This window comes from Rattus rattus, chromosome 14 (assembly GCF_011064425.1).
Source record: "Rattus rattus isolate New Zealand chromosome 14, Rrattus_CSIRO_v1, whole genome shotgun sequence".
Lineage (NCBI taxonomy): Eukaryota > Metazoa > Chordata > Mammalia > Rodentia > Muridae > Rattus > Rattus rattus.
The window spans coordinates 23,019,798-23,040,145 of record NC_046167.1 but is presented as its reverse complement, the minus strand read 5'-3'; the positions used below and the strand labels follow the sequence as shown (position 1 = coordinate 23,040,145).

At 41.5% G+C, this 20,348-nt stretch overlaps 1 protein-coding gene across 1 annotated transcript in view; it reads left to right on the top strand.

Moving 5' to 3' along the window:
* Positions 1–20,348, top strand: part of Larp4b (La ribonucleoprotein 4B) — a 78,565-nt gene that overhangs the window by 24,678 nt on the left and 33,539 nt on the right. The window contains 5 exon segments of the mRNA XM_032885131.1: positions 4,049–4,167; positions 6,060–6,119; positions 17,397–17,544; positions 17,769–17,884; positions 17,886–17,910. Of these exon segments, the coding sequence (XP_032741022.1) occupies positions 4,087–4,167; positions 6,060–6,119; positions 17,397–17,544; positions 17,769–17,884; positions 17,886–17,910 (430 nt within the window). The 5' untranslated portion in view covers positions 4,049–4,086.

The window sequence follows — 20,348 nt, the reverse complement described above, 5'->3', positions numbered from 1 at the left end:
AGTCTTTAAACTGTCTTCTGTGATGTTCCCTGAACCTACAGTAGACAACTGTGGGTGGACTAAGTGTGCAGCAGTCACTGTGATCTCTGACCATTGTGAGTCTGTCTGTAGTTATGATTCTCACTGCAGCAGATGTCTCTCAGGCCAGAGTTGATAGCTTTTGCAAAAGCCTGATTAATAGAAGGAGAAGTGATGGGCATATAACGCCTGTTTAGCAGAATAAGATCCATAACCTCTACAGTCCCAGTTTCTGACCAGGGTTAATGAGACCAGAAGGGGTTTCCCCCTGTGGAGTGGGTCTCAATAGCAGCCAGAATGAAGTTGGTTACCCCCACAATAGACATACTTCTATTTTACTAGTGGAGCACACCGTACCTAGCAAGTTGATTGATACACCATGAAAGACCCAGCATAGAGTAAGGTTGTTCATTACAGTTCTCACCCAAGAGCCTTCATAGCCCATTCTGGTACTGAATGGAGAAAGCCTTTTAATCTCAGTCCAGTTGATTTCTCTATGACCTATAACTAGATCATGTGGTGTCTTCAGCAATAAGGCCATCTAGTCCCAAAGGGCAGTCAGCCACTGTGGCAATTGCCTGTGTTATTTGGTATTTTCAGATCTTCCTGATCAGCAACTTTGGAGGTGAGGGGAGTCATTGGACTCTTAATAACCTATAACTTCAATAACCTGTGACTTCTGAGAGTAGATTATCTACCCATGCAGGTTACTTCAGTTCAGCTTATATTTAAATTAGCTACCAAGTATCCTTAAAGCTTTTTCATAGGGCAGACACACACACCCCCAACTCCCTCCTGTTTCCTTATTTCCATTTTTCATTTTGTTTTCTGTTTTTTTTTTTTGTTTGTTTGTTTGGTTTTTTCAAGGTTGGGTGTCTCTGTGTAGCCTTGACTGCCCTTGAACTTACTCTGTAGACCAGGCTGACCTCAAATGCAGAGAGATGTGCCTGTCTCTGCCTCCCAAGTGCTGGGACCAAAGGCCCACCAGAGGCCACCACGTCTGGCCCTTAAATCAGTCTTAAACCTTTCCACTCCCTACTGGAAAGTTTCCTTCCACCCGGACAGCACACGTGTTCTAACACCACCCTTCTGAGATTGGTTGTTACTTATTTTTAAATTTCATTTCTCTTTTGAGTCAGAAGCCATTATGCAGCCCTAGTTGGTCTGGAACTTGCTTTGTAAATCACTGGCTGTTTCTGCCTCCCAAGTTTTGGAATTAAAGATCTATGTTACCATGTTTGTGTGAGATTGCTTTTGATTATCAAATAATTTCCTTAATAAGAGTGTTGGGATTTAGAACCAGGCTTTTGGAAAATAGGGAGAAACATTATAAAGATGAAAAACCCTCTCCATCCTTAGCAGTTGGAAAAAGGCACCCAAGGCAGTTCACAACTGTATCTTCAGTTCTGGAGGATCTGACGGCTTCTGGCCTCAACAGGCACTAAATACAGACAGACATACATGCAAACACATAACCTTAAGTCAATAAAGACAGCAGATGACAACAAATGCTGGTAAGGCTCCTGGGAGAGGGCCAGCAGACATGTGATCTCATGCATCCATTATGAAATTCCTCAAAATAGTTTAGTACAACCTGACTATACCTAGTCTGTGTACCAAGTCAGCATACAACACTTGCTCACCCGTGTTTGTTGCTGCACCATTCTTAACGGTTGAGAGTGGGGCCAGCCTATCGATAAATAACCTGCCTAGAAAATGCGGTACATACAGAATTTTACACCTGAAATCAAGATATTTGCAGGAAAATGGAGGCAGCTGAAAATCAAACCACATTCAAAGACAAGTCCACAGTTTCTCTCCTTTGGAACTTAACATTTAAAATTTTCAATTCTATCCTCTGTCTCCCTCCCTCCTCTGTTTATGTATGCATGTATGGCACTCACGAAACAAGGGTCATGAGACAAGATCTCATGAGACAAGACGAGATGGGAAATAGGAAAATGGAATACAAGTAATACAGCATAATTTGGGACTAACTGGGAGAAGAAAGAGAACCCAGCTGGAAAGGCCTGGCCGTGGAAGAAGACAGTGTGAAGATGTGTGGTGAAACCCGTTGGTTGCTCTGTGTGCTAACTTAAAACAGTATAAGTGGAAAAACTTGCATGGGTACTTAGTGAAATAAAGCAAGCTACTTCTGTCTTCCCCTCCTCCTGGCCATTGTTTTCAGAAGTGACTGAAAGGTACCTGACCTACATTGGACCCTACCTTATTTGTGAAGCATTAAAGAAGAAATGCCTTCAACGCAGAACTAAATGATTAGGACCCCCCCACAGTAATAGTCATGAAAGTTGTCTATTTCTAAGTAGTTTTTTAAAGTTAGATAAGATATATGTGGTTTATTGCTTAGTGCTGAGTTGAGAGGGCATTTTCCGAACGCTCCAGTGTTTGTGTAACTGTGCTCATATATTTTCAGTTTCTTTGATGAGATTATTCCTTTGCAATTACTGTTTAATGTAGCTCTGGCTGGCCTGAATCTTGATATGTAGAGCAGACTGGTTGGTTCGCCTGCATGTAGAGCAGACTGGTTGGTTCGCCTGCCTTTGCTTTGTGAGTTCTGGGATTAATGGTATTTGCTACCATGCCTCATCCACAACTGTTGTTCTTGATCAAGATAAATAAATGGGACCATTCACAAACTGTAAATATACAAATTTGGGGTTCATATTTTTTCTATTTTTGAAATTGTGGATTCTGTGATTTGTTAATATATACTTCCCTAAGGTATACATAGTAAAGTGGCTCTTGTCATTAGTCATCTCGGAGTTACTCACCGTTATGTGTCCGTCTACATTCATAGCAGATTTCTGTGCACAGTAACTGATAGCCCTGTGCTGTATGAGATCAGGAGACCTCATCATGCTAGATTACTGCACTGTTGAGTTCTTTGACCTGTGGCTTCCTCTTCTACTTTCCAGACCCAGAAAACTACTATTCTGTTTCCCTCTTTCCCTCACTCTCTGCCGTGTGTGTGTGTTTATTTGATTATTTGATTAGGTTGTATTTGTAAGGGAATTCATACAGTATTCAACTTCCAGTGCTTGATTTATTTACCTTAGCTCAACATGTCTCCGATTTTTCTGTTCTAAGTCTGAACAAGCGCATGCTCCCTCTCATATTCCTTTATCCATTGCTGAGTCTGTCTTGGCCAGTGTGAGTGATAGTGCAGCGAGGATGGGCTGTCTTCACGAGGAACTTATTGCTTTCTTTGGATGGATACCAAAAAATGGGATCGCTGGATCATGTATTGTAGTAGTTCTATTTTTAAAATTTTGAGAAACCTCTACTGTTTTCAGCAATGCTGCACCGGTCCTTCCAGCAGCATTCTGCATTCTCCATTCTCCACACCCTCGCCAACACTTGTCACAGTCTTTTTTATAGCCATCCGAACAGGTGCATGGTGGTGTCTTTTTGTGGTTTTAATTAGCTTTTCCCTGATGATTAGTGAGGCATTTGAATATCTTAGTATGTGTGTTCCTCATTTTCCATTGGGAGCATTTGTGTGTGTGTGTACATGTATTCTTTGACCAGGTTTGAAATTATTTTTTTTTTTTTTGCTCTTGAGCTGTGAATATTCTTTGATTATCAACTCCTTAATTTTAGGTTTTAAGATGAATTCCTGAGCTTTTGTTTGTTAGCACACAGTTTCTAAAATTGGTCAGAAGGAGAAACTTGCTGCAGGCTCAGTGAATAGCATGGGCATTCTGGGCAAACGTTCCTAACTGCTTGGAATCCAGAGAGCAAACAAACAATTTGAAAGATTCAAGCATTCTCAGACCTAGGAATTTTACTTTAAGAATCAGTTATAGTGCTGGGTGGAGTGACTCACACTTGTCATCCCAGCACTGGGAAAGCTAAGGAAGGAGGGTTATGGCAAGTTAGTTGTTTATAACCTGGGCTCCTATGAGTTCCAGCTATTTTAGGCCTAAGCAGTTAGGCCATCTCAAAAATAAAACAACAAAAACTGGTGCTTCTCAAATCAAAGCTAACTTTCACATTCTGTCTTTTCCAGCGTCCTGAGTTTAGCATTATACTTTTCCAGTGGAGCCCATGACTTCTGATCAGGACGCTAAAGTTGTGGCTGAACCGCAGGCACAGCGAGTCCAGGAGGGCAAGGACAGCTCTCATCTGGTAGGTGTCCTCAGAGGGGAGGCCCGGGGGAGGCCTGTAGGCCACAGGCCACAGCCATCCATTCCTATTTCTGATAAAGAGCTCAGACTCTTTATGGACTTAAGAAGAGGTTAAAAGGGGGTTGGGGTTTTAGCTCAGTGGTAGAGCGCTTTCCTAGCAAGCAGAAGGCCCTGGGTTCGATCCCCAGCTCTGAAAAAAAAAAAAAAAAAAAAAAAAAAAAAAAAAAAAAAAAAAAAAGAGGTTAAAAAGGAATAGTAATTTTCTAACAGTATGTTTCTTAGAACACGTATATCAAACAATAACAGAGCAAAAGAACTTACTCATCCAGTGTTCTTGGCTGAGATCTCTACAGCAAGAGATGCACACAAAAGTTTTCAGAAAGACCTACAGGGAAAACTATGTTGTTTTCTAACAAAAGAGAAGCAATAGCTATATTGAAGCATAATTATCCAAAAGGTGGTGTGATCTGATGGTATTAGCTGGGAGCTTAGCTGGACCTGTTTAGATTTTTTTTTTTTTTTTTGTGCATCCCATGTGTGACATTCCTCCAGACTCCCCCCCTGGAATGAGGGCCTTATGACATATTTTCAAAGGAAAGTTAGCTTATTTTATAGTATATTGAAAAAGTAGTGAAGGAAATTCTAGTTTCAATTTTAATGTTTTTTTCCGTGTAATTCCCCCAAGTAGCAAGCTGTTATATTTCAGACTGAATTATATTTATTTGAAAAAATATCTGCAACTTTATTAGCAGAAACTACCAGTACTAGGAGATACATTAAAAAAAAGATATAACTTTAAATACTTAGAGCTTTGTATCAAGAAAATGCAGGCTGGAGAGATGGCTTAGTGGTTAAGAGTACTGACTGCTCTTCCAGAGGTCCTGAGTTCAAGTCCCAGCAACCACACGGTTGAGATATGATGAGATCTATAATGAGATCTGATGCCCTTTTCTGGTGTGTCTGAAGACAGCTACAGTAATATATAATAAATCTTTAAAAAAAAAAAATACAATTTGGGGCCAGGAAAGTGAGTAAAAGCAGTTGTCACCCAATTCTGCCCATCTGAATTTGTTTTACCGTATTCCACAGTGAAAAGAGTACAAATTCGTCAAAGCTGTTCTTTGACTCCTATGCATGCTGGCATCACCCGCCCACACACACAGTGTGTACATACACACTAGTGAAAGAAAATCTGGGCTGGAGACATGGCTTAGCAATTAAGAGCACTTGTTCTTGCAAAGGACCCAGGTTTGATTCCCAGCTCCCACATCATGACTCACAGCCATCTCTAACTCCAGTTCCAGGGAACCTGACCCTTCTTTGTGACCTTCATGGGTACCACACATGTAGACATACATGTAGGCAAAACACTCATGCAGATAAAATAGCCTTAAAAACTAGCTATCATATTAACATAGTGAATTGTGTGTTTAAGAGCACTCCTTGCTCTTGCAGAGGTCAGTCCCCAGCATCCACCCTGGGAGGCTCAGAGCCTCCTCTAACTGCAACTTCAGGCCATCCCGTGGTCCCTGAGGGCACCTGCACACAAGAATAAATACATACATGTACACATTCATAAAAATAATAAATCTTTAGGAATTTTAATCCTGTCAAACAGTAATATTTAACACTTTTAAATGGGTGTTGGGGAAAAACAGCTTCTTAAAGTTACCTCAGTTTGAAACTACCAGAAATTCTAATGTTTAGTTAGAACTTGAGAAATTATACATTTTAAGGTGCCACTGTATTTCTGGGTATAATTTTTTACAGATTTCTTTGCTATGTAAAATTGTGAATTTTTTTTTAGTGGGTTTGGTGTTACTTAAATTGCTATGGTTTAAAATTATGTTTTGTTAATGTTATAATGGAGTTTTGATGTTTGCAATTTTACAGATGAATGGTCCTATATCGCAAACCACTTCTCAAACAAGTTCCCTCCCAGCATTGACTCAGGTAAATTAGTTTTAAGATTATCACAGATTGCCCAGCCACAGGCAAGACTACCCAAATATGTATTGTGAACAAAATTAATTAAGTGTAGATGTTTCTTAAATGGAGGATCCATTTTGGTATTGTGCCCTTGAGTATGTTAAATATCACTACTCTTTCACAATGTGTCAGATAGTTTATTCTCAAGTGTTTATGACTGTTTTCAGTCAATCTGTTTCGTATGTATATGATTAGCTTTACATTTTGATGACTTTTTTAGAGTATGCAAGTCAAATTCTAATAAGAGAATAAGCAACAGGCTAAGTGTGTGCTCAGTTGGTAAAGGGTTTGCCTCACATGTAAGGAGAGAGCCTCAGGACTCTAAGTTGGGCGTGGTAGCTCCTGCTTCTCATCCTACCAGGAGGCAAGAAACAAGGTGCAGGCTCGTCTTTAAATACCGAGCATGTTTGAGGTCAGTCTTAGGTACACAAGGGAGTGGGAATCCGTTGTTTTAAATCTTGCTTTTTGCATTTATATGTGCGTCTAGGAAGTACATCTCCGTAGAACTACAAATTTAGTTTATCTTCTAAGTATTTAACAACCTTAGGAACTTGACAGCATAATAAACATTAGTGTTCTGTTCTCTAAAATACATAGCATCTATGAAATTAGCACATGTTCTACAGTCTATACGTAGAGGTCAGAGGGCAACGTGTAGGACTTAGTTCTCTCAGTCACGTGGGTCCCAGAGACTGAACTTAGATCTTTCTGTTGAAGTGGTCCTGTTGGATTTCACCATAAATGAGCAAAGATGCTGTTTGAGAGCAGTGTGTAAAGACTGGCAATGTTAGTGTTTGCTTTTCTGGGGAGTGCCATGTCTTTTTCTAGTCATAATAGGAGGATTCGATTCTTATGTCAGGAAAGTTTGAACTGGGTCGGAATGGCATTTCATTATATTTAATTATTCCTTATATGTGTATGTGTACACACATGTACATATGTCATAGCATGGGCGTGTGTGTGTGTGTGTGTGTGTGTGTGTGTAGGTCAGTTGGTCAGAGGGCAACTTGAAGGGAGTCAGTATTTTCTCTTACAACGTTGGACCCAGGGATAAAATTGGGATTGTCGGGCTTGGCAGCAGGGCCTTAATCCACTATGCCATCTTACTAGTCCAAACTACTTAAGATAACTAGATCAGAGAACGTAGGCAAAGGAACTGTCTTGGGATATAGCTCGGTGGTAGAGTGCTTGCTTGGCATTTACAGGGCTGTGATTTAACTTCTAGGACTTTACCTTCTCCCCCAATCCCCATAGACAAACTATCTCTTTTGATGACATTGTTTCTGAGTGACTGTTTAGATTAACTAGTACATAAGTAAGTAGACTCACACTCATGAAAATAGCCAGTGCTTTCATTTTGTATGTAAATGACAACTGTCTGCTTTTAAAGCACAGTATCTTACAGGTTAAATGTTGTAGCAGTATATACTGATTTTAGGAGAAGTCTTTTTTTTTTTAATATTTTATTTATTTAACATATATGAGTACATTGTAGCTGTCTTGAGATACACCAGAATCTGTTACAGATTGGTTGTGAGCCACCATGTGGTTGCTGGGAATTGAATTCAGGACCTCTGGAAGAGCAGTCAGTGCTCTTAACTGCTGAGCCATCTCTCTAGCTCCAGGAGAAGAGTTAATAGAAATGCCAGTGCATGTTTAATTTCAAGTTTCAGATATCTATAAAGAAAATAGTATTTACATCCCAGTGTAGGCATCATGAACCCTAGCAATCATTCTAGCTCTCATTCAGCTGTTCATGTTTCAGTCCTACCCCATATAACACTCAAGGCATGTATAGACATAGAACTTTATTTTCTGGACTATTTTGAGGTAAATACTGGACAGTTCATTAGTTCACATTGACACTTCAGAATGGATCTCTTTGTCACTCCATTGTTTTGCCTGACAAAATAAATATGATTCCTTAACATTAAATTTTTTAAAACTAGAAAATGAGATTAAACTTTTATGTAGCTGTAAAATTTAGAATTATTATTATTTGTGTGTGTGTGTCTGTCTGTCTGTCTGTCTGCTCACATGCATAAGTGTGCAAGTGCACGTACCTTGCCTACATAGGTGGAACATGTGGAGGTCAGGTGTGCCATCCGGGTATTGAACTCAAGTTTTCAGGCTTGTCCAGCAGCCTTATTGTCTGTCACCTAACAGTCTCATAGTTGTAAATGTTACAGAGTCAGGTTCTGGTATTGCTCTCTTTAAAGGGACTTTACAAACTAACTTGTGGTGGCTATTGTCTTATGAAATATAATCCAGGTAATACTGAAACACTGAAGAAGAAAAAACAGAAGTTTGAAATGTCTTCTGGCTGTGCTACTAACTTCAGTTGTTTTAGAGTTCAGTTTATGAAGATGAGGTGAAACCACGTTTATGTTTCTGTTTCCCCTGTTCTGTAGCTTTAGAGTCATGTGCCATTTGGATCTCAGCACAAGAAGTCTGATGAATGTCAGGCAGGACTCTGTTGTCATTAGGATTGGGATTTGAGTGGCAGGAACATGTGACTGCTTTGCCAGGAGCTATTTTTGGTATAGGGTGTTGGCTGTAGCCGAAGAACTGTAGCAAGGTAGTGTAAGACACAGTTGTAGAGGCGCAAAAAAGGACAAGTGTTGGGATGTGAGTTTGAAGTTTCGATATGGGCTGTTGCTTCAGCAAAGAACTCAGTAGTGACAATGACAGTGAGAAAATCGGCCTGTTACAAAAATGTGTGGAAGAGAAGAAACTGGAGACCAAGATAAGTAAAACTTTATCTTCATTATTTGATACCCTTGAAGGTGAGGAGCTTCATAATGTTGACAATGGACCCAGTCGAGCGGCCGCTGGGGTTACTGTGTGCGCTCGAGTCTTTACAGGGTCTGGGCACAGACAGGATCATAGATCAAAGCAGTCATGGAATTCTGATTCCTCCACCTCATACGAGTTCTTTTATGGGTCTGAAAGTGCAGACAAGGCTAATGAGAGTTCAGATACTGTTGCTGTTGGAGAGGATCCTGAGATTGCTAGTGACCCACTGTGTAGGAGCAGTGGTAGACAGGTTTGCTCTGAAAATGACCAGCCTTTCTCACACGTACCTGACCAGCAGCAGGAAACTTTCCTAAGTGACCATCTGCAGTGTTGCCTGGCCACTTGTAAAAATTCTTTAGTAGAGAAAGAAAAAGTGCTAAACAGGCGAATCAGTAATTTAAGTGAGAATAACTCTGTTAATGTGTCTGCTGGGGAGTTGGAAAATAAAAGCTGTATTTGTGTTGGTGACAAACTGTGTAAGAATTCAAGGGAGAACAGATTTTATAGTATTTGTGCTATAGATCTGGAGTGTATGAACATGGATGAGGAATTGTGTACTCCCATGTATGGAGCAGCTGCAGAAGAATGGCATTCAGCTGTTACTTACCGAGTTTCCCAAGAGGATTGGCCCTTAGATATCAGGGAAGAATGTGTTGCCTCAGATGCCATCCAGAGGGCAGGAGAGTTAAAGCTGCAGCAGGAAGAGCTGTTACCCCAAGATGTCCTCTGCTCACATGGAACAAAAGAAGTGTTTAGTGAGAAAAGTGGCTGTCGTTCTGAGCTTTTTGGGGGCTATGCTGCATGTGATGAAGCATGCATCAGTGACCTACAAGCTGAGTCTCTGAGGGCTAAAGTTCATGCCAAATTCCCTAAAGATCACACAGAACATAGTACATTACATAATACTGGCCTACTCCCTGAGTTAAATATTAACATAGGCAGTGACTCATTACAATGCACGTGTGCTATATCTGAAGAGAGCTCGAGCAGTGCTTCAGGACTAGGAAGTCAGGTGGATGACTCACTTGTTAATTTACCAAATGATATTTCCTATGTTGATGGGATTGGTGAACCTGAGGCTACAACAGTTAGCACTTGTCGAAGGTTAAACTCCGAAATGGAAAGAGAGCATGACTCTGAAAAGCCACTAGAAGATACTGATTACTTCCACATCAGTGCTAGCAGGTCAGGCAGGATCCTTTCCTTTGGTCTAGATAAGATTAATTTAAGTCCTGAAAAGTTAGCTTTGGAGAGCTTGGACAGTGAGTATCTCCCAGTTCATGCTAATTTCAAAGAGGTTGCCTTGAGTAAACTTGATGGCCCTAATCCTGTACCCCACTGGGGACCAGTGTGTATGGAGGAGCAACACCTGGGGGATAGCAACCTGGAGACTGGAAGTATCCAGCTGGCAAACAGAGGTGAGCTGTTCTTGTATTCTGAAAATAGTTCCGTTTGTCAAGATGAGGGTAGAATGAGCATTTTAGACACTGAGAGCCATGGCAAGAGGGAGTTGAAAAGTTGGTGTCAAGCAGATGTCTGTCAGGGTAGGAGGGCAGACAAGGCTCAGAGAGAAGCTTATGATTTAACTCAAGTGAAAAGTGAATCAGACATAGAAGAGGTGGTCCAGAAGACAGAGCTCCTGAAGCCTGGATTTTCACAAGGACCACCAAGTGACAAGTCTCACCATCACTCCAGACCTCATCAGGGCTCAGTAACATCCCCTGCATCTATTTTCACTTGTGTTGGTCCTGAAGCAAGGGAAACAGGCCTACATGACAAACCAGGAGACAAAGTACATGTGAAGAGCCAATCTGATGGGCCCTGTGTACCAGCAAATGCTGAAAAGGGACCACAGAAAGCTAATTATAGAGAGATCTGTGAGAAGAACATAGAAAATGCCAAGTCAGGTACTAAAACAATCTTTCATTGGGAAACGAGTGTTCTTAGCAAGGTTGTGCCCAATAGGAACATGGCAACCTGTATTGGGTCTGGCGTAGCAGCAGATCCTGATTGTGAAACAAGTCAAATTGAAAACAGTTATGGAACTGATGGGGTGAGTGAAAACCCAAACCTTACAATTGTACCAGCTTTAAACCACAGCTCATCATCACCTGAAAAGAAGGAGTGGGCTAACAGTGACAGAAGCCCTGATTCACATCTCATCAACACTGAATCAATTAAAGATGTTTCTAATGCCTTTGGTAATAATGCATCAGAATTGAGCAAACAAAAGCCAACATGCCAAGAAGAGAATGAGAAACTTTGTTTGGATAAAGACAGTATTAATCCTAACAGCATTAGCTGCTTAGGCCCATGTAAGACGAAAAGAAAAAAAAACAGATCCACAGTTCAAGAGTCCACTTTAAATGGGGAGATTCATTTTTCGGAGAACACTGAGGCAACTTTTAAGAAATCAGTGTTACATGACACTTGTGAGGAGTGTTCCTCTTTGATTGATGTCAAGTCTGTACAAGTGGATATGCCTGCAGCTAGTCCTGGTAATGCTCCCCAGGCAGTTCCTGCCATCCCAGCTGACAGCCAAGAATGTACAGTGCCCAGGGTCGACCACATTGCATCACCCACAGAGGATGTGTCTGGAAGTCCCTCAGAAATGGACTGGCACAGTATCCCCGAAGAGTTCTATGCTCAGTTTTTGAATGAATTTTCCTATTACCCTATGGGAGGGCTAACAAGTCAGGCACTTGCCGAAGGACTGACGGGTAGGTGTGGCAGATATCAAGTGGGCTATCTCTGGGCTAACACAGCCATAGAAAACATGACAGAAGATGCTCCGACTTTTAATGAGGATCTACACAGTAAGACCCAGTACTTAGAAGATACTTCATTTTCCTTGGAACAGACCCTTTATCAGCTACCAGTGTCAGATGATGGTGTTGTTTGGGGATGGCAAAGTAGAGGTGGACAGTTAGTAAGTATGCCTTCTCGGTGTTTGTTGTGTTGTGCTGTGGCACTTCTGTGCTATGTTCTGATTGTGTTTATGAAAATTAGTTAATTCTAGGTTGTGGGCAATCTGTATTAATCTTTTTTAAGACTGGATGCATGAAGTATCAATTTAACCTTTTTCGAATGAAAAATAAATGTGAATTATCAATTGACATCTTTAAGCCAGAGTTTGTGTGTAAACTGTTGGTGCTAAAGCATGCCCCCTAATTAACCCACACAGCATTGTGCAGACCTTTTCATATGGGTACTGTTTTGCTCAGTGTACCTTACTCTTCTGAGAGAGGGTAGCTGTCACTTGGGCAGTGTGATGTGTTTCAGCACGTTTTTGAAGTCACCAACAACATGCAGAACACAAATGCATTTCATATAAATATATAAATATATATATACACATATATACACACATATATATTTATATATGTCTAAGGCAGAAAATTTTAGTTTCAATAAAAATCACTCATGTTCCGACCTCCATGGTTTGGATGAAGCTTTGCCACTGATACTGGGTCGCTAACTTGCGCATCTTTGTAAAAGTTCTTTAATAAATGCACTTATTATTCAGCAACAGGAAGCTAATGTTGCTCATAGTACAGGTGTAACAAAGTATTAGTAATGAAAGGGCATAGACTTATCCCTTTGTATGTGCAGGGGATTGGTTCCGAGAACCTATGGATACCAAAACCATTCTTCTGCATACTTTATGGCATTCTAAAATACTTGAAATATCTAATACCATACACTCTCTCTTTTTTAGGGAAATAGCAAGAAAATTGTATTTAGAGGTACAGGGTTCCCTCCTCAAATATTTTTGATCTGTGACTTGTTGAATTTGTAGATATGGAACCAATAGACACAAAAGGCTGGTCTGAAATAGGATTTTTTTTTTTTTCAGTAAGAAAAGCTATCGGTAATAGGAAGGAGATAGATTTCACTTAGAAATTAAGGAGACAGTTGTAAGATGGAGATAAGCAAATAGGATGATTGCCCATCAGTGTTTCTTGCCTGCTTTTCTCTATGCCCACAATTGTTTCTGAATGTTTTAAGTACACACAGTTAGTAGCTGATTATCAGCTCTGTTTGGTACATTTATTTGACATGGAGACTGAGTGCTGTCTTTATCCTGTGGCTTTAAGCAAAGTATATGCTGTTTTAAACTGGCTTTTCAATTATGAGATAATGTCCAAGCATATACTTCTGATATTATCATGTTTAATAGTGTTGCCTTCATTTTAAAACTTATTTTCAAAGTCTGGTCACAGACATTTTAAAACTAACCCTATATTGGGAGCCATGTCTCTTTGCAGCTGAAGGGACAGAGGTAGCATTGGTGTGCCTCAAAACTCAGGGCGACTTTAGGAGTCCAGACTTCCCTCAGGCATTCCCCCCTTTGCTCTGTTGTCTCATCTCTTTGAGTTTCCCCATTACTTCCCCACTCAGACACTCCTAGTTCCCTCTTGTTCCGTTCAGCAGCCTGTTGGCGAGACCATTCTATCTTGTAATACAAACTTGTGAAACAGGAATTTTTAAAAAGTAGAGCATAGTGTTTTGAATGTACAGAGCATCCGAGCCTGCAGGTGAAATGCCTCGTCCTTCAAAGAGAAGCAGTGGTGACTTTATGTACAGTCCCCACACCCTCACAGTGTGGCAGGAAGTTCAGCTTGCTTCTGGTTGTAATAAATGTTACCAACCCATACATTTTCAGAGAAGAAAATTCTGACTCATAGATCCAGGCAGATAAAACTAGGGCTCTTGATGATAATCCATTGCAAGTTTCATACAAGTAAAAGCAAAACCCTTCTTTTAAGTAAAGCAAAGGTTGGCCTTTGTGTAATAAAAGTCTTTTTCATGTGGATTTTGATAAGTCAGTTCTTGAATGTTTTGAGTTTGCTGATATTAAGGTACAATCTTATAATCCTCTCATTACCATTGGTGGATATGACCTTTCTCTTTCTTGGTTTTCTTGGGAAATGAGGGTAGTGATGCCTCCCTGTTAAGCTTGCTGTGATTGTAGTAGGAGTGCAGAATGCAGTGAGCTCTCTGCTGTTAGGCCCTTAGGTCTTGGAGGTCTTCGTGCATCATCTCTTTTGTCAGTGCTCTCTCCAAATCTTAAATAACTACCCACAATCCTAATGGACTGCTTTCCTGACATCTGCTTGGGCGTTACTACTTAAATAATGGTTTCTTTATTTCCTTTGAAAAACTTTCTCATTTTAGATTTATTTTACTTTATTTTTATGTGCACGAATGTTTTGCCTGCATGTATCTGTCAGCATGTCTTTGCAGCATGCCTGGTGTTAGGGAAGGTTAGACGAGGTCTCCAGATTCCCTGAACTGCAGTAAGAAGTTGTGAGCTACTATGTGGGTACTGGGAATCAAACTCTGGTCCTCTGCAAGAGCAGCAAGTGCTCCTAACCTTGTGCCAATTCTCCAGTCGTGTCCTTTGGAAAAGTAGCCACCGAGCCATCACTTTAGCACCCAAGATGTAATAATTTCTTACCCATAAGGTCCAAGTCATTTGTGAGCTAAAACTGTTGTTACTTTGTGGAAAATGTACATTTCTATGCTATTACTCTGGTAAGTTTTCATTGAGCACCTTTCTACTATGTTCTGAATGATGCTGGCTGGGTGGCAACATAGTGGTGAGCAAAGTGTGTGTGTGTGTGGAGTGTGGGGTGTGTGTGTGTGTGTGTGTGTGTGTGTGTATGGAGTGTGGGGTGTGTGTGTGGGGTGTGTGTGTGTGTGTGTGTGGTGTCCACCACCCCTGTGTGTGTGGTGTCCACCACCCCAGAGTTCTATAGAGCACAGACACAGTCTGGCTGTGGACACCATGGAAGACTAACTATGCCAGGCCGTAATAACTGAGTGCTGCTTGTGGGCACTTCACAGCCGTGTAATCTGTCTTATAAACTACAGAACATATATTGTTCATGCTGCTCAGCCACAAAAGACACTAAGAAGAAAAAGATAATGTTACTTGGTATTAATGTTAGTAATTTAAAGACTATATAGGCAGTGCATGTGACAAGAGTCTGTTAATATATTGAATGAAATTGAAATAGAAAAACTTGATTTTGGGATACTGGGAAGAGAACTGAGCCTAATTCAAAAAGTGATTTATGCAGATAGTCAAGAAGGAAAAAAGAGAAATAGGTTATATTATACAGACTAGTATAATAATACAGATATAATAGTTATAATTAAAACAACAGGTTCTTTGGAGGATTCTGATGGTAGTTTTATGAATCCAAACTCATGAAAATTAAATATGTGGGAATCTTTAAAAATATGCAAGTTATACTTGAGTAAAGTTGTTAAACCTCCGTGTGTGTAACAGCCAGGACCTCAGGTTGCCTTTCGCTGTGCGGTGCTCAGGCGCCAGCACAGTGCTCGCAGATGCCTGTGAGTGTAGGCTGTCCTTGTTAGGTAGGTGGAGAGAGAGAGGAGATGAGACTAGCCTTTTGCAGAGACACCAGATGCCAAAGATGAATTGGACATTTAATTGTGATTGAAGAATCGGCGTTTATTGCTTACACTTAACTTGGAGGAAAATCCTGGCTTTTTGGAAATACTTGCCAAAGTAAAGAGATGGGCACTTGCTTAGGCCTCCGTTTGTGGGCATTGTGCTTCAGTTCTTGCCCAGCGAGTGGAGGCAGCAGAGGCCAGAGTTACGTTCAGAGGACGAATGTGGACACTGCTTGGCTCAGAGCCTTCTCCTTGCAGTGTTAGAAACAGTTTCAGGTTTCCACTGCCCGCGCCCCTTGCCTGAGACTGGATCTGCTCTGCCTGTCCGTGGTTACAATGCTCCATGCTCCCTTGCTGTAGCGCAGCAGTAGTGCCTCGTGCTGTGCAGTGCAGACAGGGTACTGTCTGTGCTGGACCCTGGAGAAACACAAGCTTGCCTGTTCCCAGCTTAGAACACCAGTCTGAGGTACACCCAGGACTGGGACCCCTGTCCCTTCATGAGGGGCTCTACTTCAGGGCACCATGACTGGTGGTGTGCTCAAAAAGGCAAGTGGTTTGTTGAGAGAGTTCAGGGGCAAATTGGAGTTGGTATTTGGGAAATAGCCACTACTGGGATGTAGTTGGAGAAGAATTCAGGGTTTGTAAGTAGAAGAAAGACAGATTTTTTTGTTTGTTTGATTTTTGTTTTGGTACCAGGAAAAAAAGGAAATGGAGAGTATTCACTTAGTGAAGGGATATGATAAGCTGTGAAGCGTGTGAGCAGAGACTGTCAGTCCTGGAAGTGAATGAAAGCGTATGCCAGACAGACTGGGCCAAAGTACAGAAGTGCTGTGTTAGACACAGACGCCGGGATGTGCCTGCACTTGAACAAGGCCTAGGAGGTGCTGATCCTGTAAGAGTGCTTGTCCTGATACTTTGAGCTGGACAGCCTTTGGATGAGGTCCCCGGCGTCTGAGCGTGGGATGCTGCTGTTGACATTGTGACCAGTGGGCTAGTGATTTTGGGAGTGCCCGGTGTGTACCAGGCATCATGCTGAGTGCTTTATGCCAGCAATGTCAGCACTGTTGTTGTGGTGGTGGTGGTGGTGGTGGTGGTGGTTGCTGTTATCATCTGATTTTTTTCTTTTAAAATTAAAATACCTATAAATAAAAAAAAAATCATGCAGATTTAAACAGACCTGGGTCTAAAAATCTCAACAAACTTCACTACAATTGAATAGCTGTTCTGAACCTGAGGAGTGTCAAATTGCATTTTACTCTTTCACTACCAAATATACTTTTATGTAATTAACCACTACCAAAACCTGAAAAATTCCTATCCACTTAAAAAGTGAGACTTGCAAAGTTATTTCCAAGTGATGTTAACGAGATAAAGTAGCTGCACAGCTGTCTGTAGGGCGTTGGACTCAAGCCCCAGTAGCGTTAGCACAGGTGAGAGCCCTAGACCAGAAGAATCAGCATCACCTGCAGCCTCCTGTGGGCGATCTGGGCAGTCGTTCTGTAGCTGCCAAGAGGATAGGGCGACTCTCAGGAATGGGAGCGAGTAGCTCTACCGAGACTGTAAGGTGTTCTCCTGCCTTAGTGATGCTCTAACCTTCTCTGGTGCTTCAGGAGTCTTAGCTGCAAGGAAGAGCTCTTGTTTTCTATCTCTGCTTACAGTTTAGAGCTTTATAATTAAGACGTTTCCATTTACATTGTATTGCATTTGTAAACCTATAAATTGAGATTCATGTTAGGCCATCCAGGTTTTGAGGCTGAGCTGAGTGAAATAAAGGAGCCCTCATTTGCAGTAAGCCCTGAGCTTAGAAGAAACTGTAAGGGTGACTTAGCTGCAGTTCTGACTGCATCAGCTTTGTTTGTTTTGAGCCTCATTTAATCCCAAGGTGTGTGTGAATAGATAGCTAGCTAGGCTTTTGAGCCTAAACTGTCTTAATATTGGTGTTGGTTTTTACTATAAACTAACAAAACAGCATTTGTTGAACTTAGGATAAAAATACATACATGTGAAATTTTTTTCTAGGTCCCAACAACTAAGGTTTCAGAGCTAAACCCTAATGCAAAAGTATGGGGGACTCATATGTTACATCTGGAGGCAAGTAGTGCGGCTGTCGGTGTGAATGCCTCGTGGGAAGAGGCTCCCGGCCGTCCTACAGACTGCGACCAGCAGGGTGAGTAGTGAGCCTGGAGCCGCTGTTAACTTATACCTTTGCCTTCCTCAGCATGCTAACTGTCTTCTCCATTCACACCTGGGCCCAGGCTTGTGACACATTTAGAGCCTTGGGAGCTTGTACAATCCAATTACAAATTTTGAGTAATGCCAATGTAGTAAGCTGTACTTTAAGGGAAAGTTATTCTTGTAACACATCCTCTGAGGACAAAACTGCAATTCTAGGATCGGATGCCAATGGCGATGGCGACAAAAGCCGTGAGAATGCCACGCTCCCGGACGCACAGGAGGCAGAGCAGACAGACATGAGCACTCTGGCTCTAGACCATGCAGAATACTTAACCTCTGCCTGAGAACAGCGACACGGGTAAGCCTGCAAAGTGCGATGTTTTTCACTGAGAGTCCTGGAGATTTAATTGTTATGTCAGTTTCTTAGTCTTGCTTTAAACAATGTACTTTTCATTGCCTTTGCTCAGTGTTCCTTGAAACTGGTGGAGACAGGAGTGAAACCCTGGAGGGGAAGGTGTGCTGGAGAATCAAGTGGCTTCTGAGACAAATGGCACTGAATACCAGAAGCCAAGGGTTTTCATGGGGTGAAGTGTCAAGACAGGCAGAGGTGGAGAATTAGTGTTGGAATTGAGGGTAAGGCAGGTTGGTGGGCTGAGAGTTAGAGAGTAGAACAGAGCAGTGGATAAAGGCCCTGGGAGCCAGAAGGACTTAAACTGTGTCCCCTTTGTTAGTGCAGTGACAGAAAGAAGTGACAGAAAGAAAGAAATGTGGGGAAGCAAACCTGTTGGATATATTTTTCTCCTTTTTATTTTGTTTCTTACTGTTGCAGGGTATAATTACCTCAGGTTTTAAACCAAGGCCTGTCTTCTTGGTCTGCATTGCTTATGGTCACCATTTGTAAATACAGGAGAGCATTATCTTAGTGAGCAGGAGCGGAGTTGGCAGACCCAAGGCTACCAGGCCCCGCAGTGTGAGATAACCTCATTTAGTTTAAGACTCAAATACGACAGAAGTCAGCATCGTTACTTATGTAGAAAATGTAGACGTTAGGTCTGTTTTAAACTGGTCAAATGAATAAGGTAAGAGTTTATAAAGGAAAGAAAAAAATCAAGTCACATTGCTTTCTAGTAAATATGAATTAGCCATGTTGAATTTAAGTGATTTTATTAAACCTTCATATAAGCAAGGATTCACTAGCATTTAGCAATTTGATTTGATCAGCGCTTCCTCATTAACCTAACACTGGTTAATAATTGGGAAATGACAAAACATTGGGATAAACTGCAGTAATGGTGAAAATGACTTTTTGATAGCAAAATGAGGGAAGAATGCTAGACATTTAAGGCATTTAAATTAGATTTAAGAAAAAAGTAACAGGGGTTGGGGACTTAGCTCAGTGGTAGAGCGCTTGCCTAGCAAGCTCAAGGCCCTGGGTTCGGTCCCCAGCTCCGAAAAAAAAAGAAAAAAAAAAAGGCAACAAAAAGAAAAAAATAACAGGCTCTCTATATACAGGTGATGGGGATCCTATAGTAAAATGAAAGGAACTAAAAATAACAAAGTTTAGACTGCATATCAATCTTAAACTGGGAACAGAAACTATGCAAAAGACCCAAAGTAGGTAGTATCAAAAAATAATACGTTAAAATATGTCTGGGAATTCTAAATTCAAAAGAGTTTGTTCTTTGTAAAAGAGATATTTAAAGCTATTTTTGGAAGAAAAAGACAAAGACTTCTCTTTTGAAGCTAGGGTGTGGTACCAATGTGAAATGTTTGTGGGTATTGGGAAAATAATTCCTTACTTCCAGTTTTGTTTATGGTGTGATTGACAAAGCCTACCGGTTTGTAAAGTGTTAACACATGCACTGGATTCAGTCCCCAACACTGTGGGCTGGAAGCAGATGAAGGGAAGGCTAAGGAAGGAGCAACTGAGGAAGCTCTCCACAGCTCTCCACAGCTCTCCACAGCTCTCCACAGCTCTCCACAGCTCTCCACAGCTCTCCACAGCGGGCCAGCGTTTGTTTCCCAGGAGCAAAGGCAGCCTCTCTCCGTGCCTCAGCTAGAGAGCTCACAGGGATTTCAGCTTGAGTTTCCATAATGACTCACGGTCTCAAGCATCTTTATCCTTTTAAGATATCATTCTTTATTATTCTTTGACAGCTCAATACATGTGTGTACTGATCTTTGGGTTGTTTTCACCTCATTACCCCCCCCAAATTCTTTTTTCTTCCCAGCAACCCTTCTGACTCTTATGTCTACCCCACTGAGTTTGGTCAGGGTCACTTTTGTAAATGCAAATTGAGGCTTAGAACTTATAGCTCCTCTCCTAGCGCCTAGTAGCAGTGAGGGGTAGGCTTCATGTGTTCCTTTCTCCCATTCATGATGAATGAAACAGTAACAGACTCAGTATTGCGCAGGTCCTCCCAGCTGCAGTTAGGTCAGTCCAGTGCCGTGTCACATGCCAGAGACACTGTTAGGCAGCACGCTTCATCTTCTGTTATGCTCCGTGAGCCTTGGATGCAGTGGTACAGGTAGCCTTTAAAGAGTGTTTTAAGGGGTTGGGGATTTAGCTCAGTGGTAGAGCGCTTGCCTAGCAAACGCAAGGCCCTGGGTTCGGTCCCCAGCTCCGAAAAAAAAGAAAAAGGAAAAAAAAAAAAAGTGTTTTAAAATTCACAGCAAAGACAGAGCAACACTGAAGATGGCTGTGTGCTCCAGGGCGCTTGAGCATGGGAGGAGCTGAAATACCCTCAGCTCCAGGCAGAAGAGACAGAACCAGAGCCACAGTAGGAAACCGGAAGT